Raw genomic sequence first — 9,664 nt, 5'->3', positions numbered from 1 at the left:
TGTAGATTGTCAAAGCAGCTTCACATAAAGGGTCACAGTAAATAGGAACAGTGTAGTTCAGTTTGTAGTGTTTAAGTTCAGTTCAGTTTAGCTCAGTTCAGTGTGGTTTAATAATCACTACTGAGAGTCCAAATATTGAAGAGCAAATCCAACGATGCGCAGCTCTACAGATCCCAAACCATGCAAGCCAGTGGCGACAGCGGAGAGGGAAAAAAACTTCACTAAATGGCGGAAGTGAAGAAAAAAACCTTGAGAGAAACCAGACTCAGTTGGGCACGACCATTTTAATTTCTCCGCTGGCGAAACGTCTTGTGCAGAGCTGCAGTCTCAGTTGTGGAGTTTTGCCTTATTTATGGACAAAAAATCAATTAAAGCATGTTAATATTATTATTATGTCCCATTTATGGACAAAAAATAAATAAATTAAAGAATGTTGATATTTGTATTTTTATTTAGTCTCATTAATGGATTTTAGTCTCATTTATGGACAAAAAATCTGCTAAATAATGATGACATTTTTATTAGTTTTATTTAGTCGCATTTATGGAATTTAGTTTCATTTTTGGACAAGAAAAATTTATTAAAGAATGTGAATATTTTTTATTTAGTCTCATTTGAAGACAAAGAAATCAATTTGAGCAAGTAAATATTTTTAATTATTTTAATTAAGTCTTTTTTATGGAATTTAGTCTCTTAAATTAGATCAATTAAATGATGTTGACATATTTATATTTAGTCACAATTAGGGAATTTATCTCATTTATGAACAAAAAAATCTATTAAAGAATGTTAATTTTTAAAAATTAAATCTCTTTATGGAATTTAGTCTCATTCATAGACAAAGATATGAATTAAAGCAAGTTAATATTTTTATTATATTTATTTTGTTTCATTTATGGTTAAAATTATTAAAGAATATTGAATTTTTATTATTTATATTCAGTCATATTTATGAATTTTATTCTCATTAATGGCCGAAAAAGTAATTAAAGAATGTTGATATTTTTATTATTTATATTCAGTCTCATTTATACAGTAGATTTTAGTCTCATTTAAGGCCAAGAAAAAAAACTATTAGAAAATGTTGATACTTCTGTTTAGTCTCAATTATGGACAAAAATCACTTAAAGAATGTTGACATCTTTACTGTTTTTATTTATTATGTCGTTCATGGAGTTTAGTCTCATTACGGACAAAAAAAATCTATTAAAGAATGTGAATATTTTTATTTAGTCTCATTTAAAGACAAAGAAATCAATTAAAGCAAGTTAATATTTTATTATTTAATGAAGTCTTTTTTATGGAATTTAGTCTCTTTTATACACTAAGAAATCAATGAAAGAATGTTGATATGTTTTTATTAGTTTTATTTAGTCTCATTTATGGACAAAAATCAATTTAAAAATGTGTTTTTGTATTATTTTTATTTAGTCTCAATTATAGATTTTAGTCTCATTCATGAACAATAATCAATTAAAGAAGGTTAATATTTTTACTATATTATAATTTTATATTTATAGTTTCATTTATGGACAAAACAATCAATTAAAGAAGGTTAATATGTTTATTAGTTTTATTTAGTCTCATTTATGGACAAAAATCAGATTAAAAATGTTGGTTTATTTAGACTGAGTAACGGATTTTAGTCTCATTTATGAACTATAATCAAATAAAGAATGTTGATATTTTTATTATATTATAATTTTATATTTATAGTCTCATTTATTAACAAAACAATCAGTTAAAGAATGTTGATAGTTTTATTATTCATATTTACTTTCATTAATGGAATTCAGGTCTGAAATTTCAGGTCAAAATTCAATAAAATTCATATCTGAAGAATTCAGTATAAATGACACTTTATAACCCAACATTTAGGGTTGTCTATATTTGACCCAACACTGAGATAAAACAGCCCAGCAATTGTTATAGAGTTTAATGCCTTTAATTTAAATGTGATGAATATTTGATGACGGTGTGACTCTTTTTCCTCAGACTTTTGTTATGACGAGGATCGCTGTGGTGAGTTCTTTGAGCTGAAGGAGTCATGTGTTATTCAAAAGTGCTAGTTTTATTGTGAGGAGATAAAACAAGGCTATAATGTCGTTGTCAGATCCGTATGCTTGGGGAGACAGTTATCCTTCTTGCCATCCGCTTCTGGACAGCCATCATTCTCCCATCAACCTGGACCATCATCTGATGAAGAACCACTCGCTGGACTCTCTACAGCTGCATGGCTTTAATTTGACTCATAAAGGTCAATGGTGGCTGACAAACCAAGGCCACTCGGGTACAGAAACTCTACATAAGGTCTTGTTTAGAATAGGGTTTTTTTTTCCATTGGGATTTTAGAAAAGTCTTTATTCAATTTAATTAATCTCCATTTCTATAGAGATTTTACATTTTAGAGTGTGTCAAAGCAGCTTAACATAGAAGTTCTAGTAAACTGAGGCTGTGTCAGTCCAGTTTTCAGAGTTGAAGTTCACCCGCTCTTCATTTGTCAGTTAAGATCACATTTGCACATTTCAAAGAACTTTAAGGGAACTTTAAATACCCTCAAGGAAAATTAATGTGCACAATAATGCAACTGATTGACTTTTAGAAAGTTGTTTCTTCAAGTGTCTTCAGGAAGTTGGAATAATCCATGGCTCCGATGTTTCTAATCGGAGTTGTGTGTCTGTGTGCAGTTGTGCTGGAGGTTGGGGACGGTATGCAGGTCAGTGGCGGCGGTCTTCCTGCAACTTATCGCACCTTCCAGCTGCATTTCCACTGGGGAAGCGTCTCCTCAAACGGATCTGAACACACCCTGGACCACCTCAGGTTTCCTATGGAGGTTTGTGCCTTCGTTTGGTCAACATCTAGAATCTAATGGCCTGTTTCCACTGAGTGGTACAGTACGGTCCGGTATGGGTCACCTTTATCAGGCTTGCGTTTCCACTGCCAAAAGAGTACCAATGGTGGGCTTGGTCTATGACAGAAAGTTTCAGTCTACGTCATTCTCGCTCGAGGAAATGTCACAGTAAATCTGTACAGGTCGCTCACATATCATATGAGAAGCTCTTCTCACAAAACAGATACTTCATACACATAAATACTTGTGTATAAATGTTCATTACTAACCTTTCTATGAACATGAGGTGCTTATAATTGCAGATCAATGAAAATAAATAGCCTACTGTAACATCTGCAATTATATAAAATAAGTAAATAAATAAATAAACGCAACATATATGAGCACATCCAGCCCCTTACAGTCTCCGATAGGTTACCAGTTACAGGAAAACTACACACAGCAGACATTTAGTCCTTATTTGAGTTCAAAAACAACAGGCAACATATAACCCAGTCAGTGCAAACCTCTCATCTGTGTCTGTAATCTTCACCAGCACATGTAACCTCTGTTAAAGTATTTCCATCATTCCAGAGTTCATAATAGTCCAAAAAGATGATGATACTAGTTAAACGTGGCAGTTTGTTCATGTTTTAGGTTGCTAAAAGAATCCTTTGCTCCTTTGTTTTTTTGGCTTCTCCTTTGTTTTTTTTCACTCTTTTTTTTTTCACATTTGACTGTTTCTGAAAGGATCGGATGTCAGAAGTACTTTAATAATCACGCACATGTTATCATTATCAGCTCAAGAAGTTCGTTATCTCAAATACAGATGCGTGGCGAGCTCATGCGAGAAAACAACACCGCACTTTAGACGGCCTTGTAAACAACTACGGTGCACATGGTAGATTCTGCTCTTCTTCTTGGCTTTGTGGCTGTTCATCAAGACGACGACAAGATTTGTTTGAGCTTGGGTCAACCATGGCTTGTTATTATATGTATATATTATTACTGTGTAATCGCTCGGGTGGGTAGTTAAAAATGGCGCTTTCTTTGTTTTCATTCTCCTGGCTTGTGCATGAGCGAGTGACGTATCTCTGTAAACCACTAGCATTCAGCTGCGCGTCTAGCTCTGCCTTTTGGTACCCTTTTGTTGTGCTAGGAACGCTTTCGAAAGGGTACCCAGAAAGTGGTACGGTACTGATCACTTTTTGACACCCGTTTGACAGTGGAAACCGTACTGTACCACTCAGTGGCAACTTGCCATAAGCTAACCGTTATCAGTTAAAGTCAGAATTATTAGCCCCCCTGTATATTTTTTTCCCTAATTTCTGTTTAACGGAGAGAAGATTTTTCTTCAACACATTTCTAAACATAATAGTTTTAATAACTCATCTCTAATAACTGCTTTCTATTATCTTTGCTATGATGACAGTAAATAATCTTTGAATAGATATTGTTCAAGATACTAATATTCAGCTTAAAGTGGCATTTAAAGGCTTAACTAGGTTTAATTAGGGTAATTAGGCAAGTTATTGTATAACGATGGTTTGTTCTGTTGACAATTGAAAATAAATAGTGCTTAAAAGGGCTAATAATATTGCCCCTGAAATGGTTTTAAAAAATTAAAAACAGTTTTTATTCTAGCCGAAATAAAACAAATAAGACTTTCTCCAGGAGAAAAAATATTATAGGAAATACTGTGAAAATTTCCTTGCTCTGTTAAACATCATTTGGGAAATATTCACAGGAGGGCAAATAATTCTGACATCAACTATACATGTTACATATTTCAATGTTTGCCTATGTTGTTTGTGTGCAGATGCACATAGTCAACATCAAGTCCACACATCCAAACTTGACGTCCGCACTTGAAGACCCTACTGGCCTTGCTGTGCTTGGAGTATTTGTTGACGTAAGGCGTAGCTCTACCAGAAAGAGCATCTCATCTCTATTTAATCAGCATCACCCTCATCTTTAATACTCTACCACAGGTGACTTATCTGCACAATGAAAACTTCCAGTCCATCTCAAGTGCACTTCCTTTTGTTGCCTACAAAGGTCAGTCAGTGCAGTGTATTTGTATATTACGGTATATTTGGAAGTTTAATTCAGTTATTTTCATTTTCTTGTAGGACAAACAAAGTCGATCAAACCATTCCCGTTGGTGAATTTGTTACCCCAGAACAACCTGACGCAGTATTATCGTTATCACGGCAGTCTCACAACGCCCCCCTGTTCAGAGGTGGTTTTGTGGACCATTTATGAAGTGCCTGTGTATATTTCATGGGCTCAGGTAAGTCATTACAAAGTTGATGAAACTGCTGGCCTCACATCTTAACGCATAATCTAGAGTCCTCATAAAATTAGTGATGGCGACTTTCGAAGCACTGCTTCACGAAGCTTCAAAACATTTACAAATCATTTGTTTCAAATTAAGGCTCGTACACACCGGGACACTTTTCTTTTGCGTTTATCGTCAGCGATTAAGACGTTTTGCCAGATTCAAACCCAAGCGATTTTCACTGGCGTCGAGCAGAAGAGTATGCAAAATCACTCCTTGACGTTCGATGGTGCTACACAACTTTAAGCTTCTGACACCTGCATGTAACGCAGAAGAAGAGGAGAGAAAGTTGACACTCTTGTTGCTTAAGATACTGGCGATTCGAACATGGATGGTTCAAGTAGCAGCTCCAGCTCTAGCGATGAAGGAATGATTATTGTTCACCAGAGCAAGAAGCAGTTCATATCTCCTCTGGGCATCATCTTAAGTGTGCGCTTGCATTGACAGTTTTACTGTACAGACAGTTTTTACTGTTTTACAGTAACTTCAGCAGGTCCGTGCACGTGAACAAAACGCTTTTACGCCTGGCGTTTTACGTGTTGGTGTGCACGATCACATTGGCGCCCTTTATTTAGTCATGAGGCGTTAAACGTCGACAGAAAACGCGAGCAAAAAGCGCCCTGGTGTGTAAGAGCCTTAAGCGCTTCAGAGCAGATGTCAAACTGATTTGTTTGGAAATTTTCGAAAATTGAAGGGTTCATCACTAGGGGGCGATCTGAGTAATATAAAATCCACATCAATCCCCTGCTGAAAAATCCAGCTTAAATCAGCCTAGGCTGGTTTTACCTGGTCAACCAGCCTGGTTTAGAGGGGTTTTGGCCATTTCCAGGCTGGTTTCCTCCATTTCCAGCTTGGTCTTAGCTGGTCAGGCTGGCTGATGACCAGCTAAAACCAGCTTGACCAGCCTAGCCAGGCTGGATTTAGCTGGTCATTTTCCAGCCTGACCAACTAAGACCAAGCTGGCAATGGAGGAAACCAGCCTGGAAATGGCCAAAACCCCTCTAAAACCAGGCTGGTCAACCAGCTAAAACAAGCCAACCACCCAAGGCTGGTTTAAGTTGGATTTTTTAGCAGGGTTGTGCTGATTAACTTTAAATTGCCCCCCGTGGCAAATTGCTCAACAGGTTTCAATGGTTTAATCTGATCTCTGATCAGTTTAATTCGTTTGCAAGCCTTGAAATGTATAAAAGAATGCATATTATGCAAACAATATTTAATGATGTTAGATGCAGTGGTATAAAGTAACCATTTTTAATTACTCAAATTACTGTAATTGAGTAGTTTTTCAACGAAATTGTAATTTAGTGTACTTTTACTTTGTCTTGAGCACATTTTAGTGCTCTATCAGTAGTTTTACTCCACTGTTTTCCTTCAACCTGCAGCCTGCTTTATTTATATTTTTTCTATGGAGGGTAGAAAAATCAGTCCTGTGATTCCTGTCCAGTCAAATCGCACATAGAGACTAAACTGCATCATACAGAACAACGGCAAGACATGGACACTTTGCCACACGCAATGACCCAGAGACTTTTAGACTGCACATCACTGATGAGAAGAAGACAGATGTCTACTGTACGATCACTGAAATGTCCTTAAACTAAATGCACTACAGAAGGTTACGTTTTCAAACATACACACACACACACACACACACACACACACACACACACACACACACACACACACACACACACATGCACAAATTGCATGTAAACGCATCAGCCGGTCACAGTGTAATACTCACTACTCGAGTACTTTTAAAAGGGCTACTTTTTACTCAACTAATATTTACAACAGATGCTGTCCTTCCACCACTGATCAGATGATAAGCTAAGTGCATTTATAGTTCATATTTCAACTCTTGTTTCAATGAAAAGTTTGCATAGTGTTCGAAAACCAACAATTCTAATGTAAGTTTTTGTTGCATTTACACAGTTTTGACCAGCAGGTGTCCCCAACATGTGCTGTGCCGAACGCTTCGAAACAGTGAATCATTTTGCGACACTTTTTTTTGAAGCATTTGAAAAGCTTTGTCTCATCCATCACTTTCAAAAGCTTATTATAAGAATGCTTTGGGTTTTTACATACAGTTCAAGTCAGAATTATTAGCCCCCCTTTGATTTTTTTTTAGTATTTCCCAAATGATGTTTAACAGAGCAAGGAAATTTTCACAGTATGTCTGATAATTTTTTTTCGGTAACACTTTATAATAACTACACACTATGAATCATTTACTAAGCATTAGCATCTAGTGAATTCATTATTTGTCAAGCGTTAACTCTACATTAATAAACGTTAGTAAGCAGTTTATAACTGCAGCTACAAATGCTGTATTCTTGACTTATAAGCACCTATATAATGTGCTTAATGATTGTATTTTCATACTTAGTTAATGATTTATTTTTCATTACTAAATTAAGTATTGCATTATTTACAAACCAGTTGTATTTAAGAGTAGTTGAGGGTTTTTAGGATCATTCAGAATGAGTTAGTAAATGATTAATAAACTATTGAAATCAACGTTTATATATCTTATTATTCAGGCATAAGGGTTACTATGTATGTTAATAAATGCTTTATTAACACAACTTCAGGCAATTTTGTGACCTAATCTAAATTGAGGACTATTGATGCTTTATAAATCCCTTATAAATGACAAATAAAGGCTCAGAATCAAATGAACAATAATCTTTGCAATCTTTTCTAAAAAATAAAATTACTGTAAAGTTTAAACATTGCTGAATAACAGGAGTGTCAAAATACGACATAAAACTGGATAAAACTACAACAACAATATAATAATTTAACAATATAATAAGATGCAATGTTTAAACTCTACAGTTATTTTATTTTAGATAAGATTGCAGAGATTTATTTTTCATTTGAAGTACAGTTTTATTTGTGTATCTTTAAATGAAAAGGAATGAATAATGTCATTATTCCTGTTTACAATTTAACTGAGCCTTTAATTGTCATTTATAAAGGGTTTATAAAGCATAACTAGTCCTCACTTTAGATTAGGTCACAAAACTGCCTAAAGTTGAGTTAATAAAGCATTTATTAACATATTAGTTAACTATTAGTATATGCCTGAATAATAAGATATGTAAATGTTGATTTCAATAGTTTATTAATCATTTACTAACACATTCTGAATGATCCTAAAAACCCTCAACTACTCTTAAATACGAATGGTTTGTAAATAATGCAATACTTAATTTAGTAATGAAAAATAAATCATTAACAAAGGATGAAAGTACAATTATTAAGCACATTATAAATATGTTTGTAAGTCAAGAATACAGCATTTGTAGCTGCAGTTATAAACTGCTTATAACATTTATTAATGTAGAGTTAATGCTTAACAAATAATGAATTCACTATTTGCTAATGCTTAATAAATGATTTATAGTGTGTAGTTATTATAAAGTGTTACCGCAGTTTTTTATGGACCATTTTAAGGTCAATATTATTAGCCCCTTTAAGCTATTTTTTTTCAATAGTCTACAGAACAAACCATCGTTATACAATAACTTGCCTAATTACCCTAACCTGCCTAGTTATCCTAATTAACCTAGTTAAGCCTTTAAATGTCACTTTAAGCTGTGTTTATATGTTTGTAACTAGCTAAATTAGTAAAACAATAGTAAATCTGAAGACATCCTATTGTCTGTTGAATATTTTTACCTCCAACACAATGCCTGCTTACAGAGTCCTGCATCTTCTGCAGAACTAATATTGCTCCATTGAGAATTACATTTCATACCAAAACATCACAACAGGATTTCCAATTCATGCAAGAATTCTGCAGATCTTTGGTACGCTTGTGAAGAAATAATTGAAGTATATTGATTTGCTTGTGTTTTGGTCAGTTCGAGCAGTTTGTAAGCGGGATTTATTCCACGGAGGAAGAAGCAGAAACCCAGGCTCTTCTGCATGACAACTACAGACACATTCACCCAACCTACAGTCGACCCGTGTACGCCTCAAAAGATGCCAAGCTGCTCACCAATGGAGTTTCCTCGCTTTCCTTTTTTAATTCTGTGTTTGTAATTGTATATCTATTAGGCATGGGCCGGTATAAGATTGTGACGGTATGATAACCTTGGATTAAAATATCATAGTTTCACGGTATTGTGCTCACTGCTCTAAAATATATATCTTTTTAAATGTCTGAGTACAAAACAGAAACTTTTTCCCTTTTAAAAACGATATATTTAGTTTTTTTGAAAGATTTATGATATTTTGGAGCCGTAAAACATGTCAGGTTATATAATTCAAATGAATCATTGACTTCTGCTGTCTTCATTTGTTTCAAAAACACAGATTTCTTTACAATTTAAAACAGCTTAAAATCTTTGGATATTTTTTCTGCTGGAGATACTGTTGTCCTAAAAAAATGTAAATAAAAATCTTACTCATACCTTATGAACGGTATAACAGAAAGTTTTGGCGGTTTTAAAACCTTGACTTTTCCAAACCGCGGTATACCT

General features: G+C 34.4%; 1 protein-coding gene across 1 annotated transcript in view; it reads left to right on the top strand.

Moving 5' to 3' along the window:
• Positions 1–9,426, top strand: part of car15 (carbonic anhydrase 15) — a 14,598-nt gene extending 5,172 nt beyond the window's left edge. The window contains exons 2-8 of the mRNA XM_056467236.1: positions 1,996–2,022; positions 2,114–2,290; positions 2,688–2,833; positions 4,650–4,742; positions 4,822–4,888; positions 4,963–5,123; positions 9,044–9,426. Coding sequence (XP_056323211.1) covers positions 1,996–2,022; positions 2,114–2,290; positions 2,688–2,833; positions 4,650–4,742; positions 4,822–4,888; positions 4,963–5,123; positions 9,044–9,271 — 899 coding nt within the window. The 3' untranslated portion in view covers positions 9,272–9,426. The remainder of the gene's footprint in view (positions 1–1,995; positions 2,023–2,113; positions 2,291–2,687; positions 2,834–4,649; positions 4,743–4,821; positions 4,889–4,962; positions 5,124–9,043) is intronic.
• Positions 9,427–9,664: the final 238 nt, after the last annotated feature.

The sequence above is a fragment of the Danio aesculapii genome, chromosome 10 (genome assembly GCF_903798145.1).
Source record: "Danio aesculapii chromosome 10, fDanAes4.1, whole genome shotgun sequence".
Taxonomy (NCBI): domain Eukaryota; kingdom Metazoa; phylum Chordata; class Actinopteri; order Cypriniformes; family Danionidae; genus Danio; species Danio aesculapii.
The sequence above is the reverse complement of the archived record's forward strand: the minus strand, read 5'-3'. Positions and strand labels throughout refer to the sequence as shown.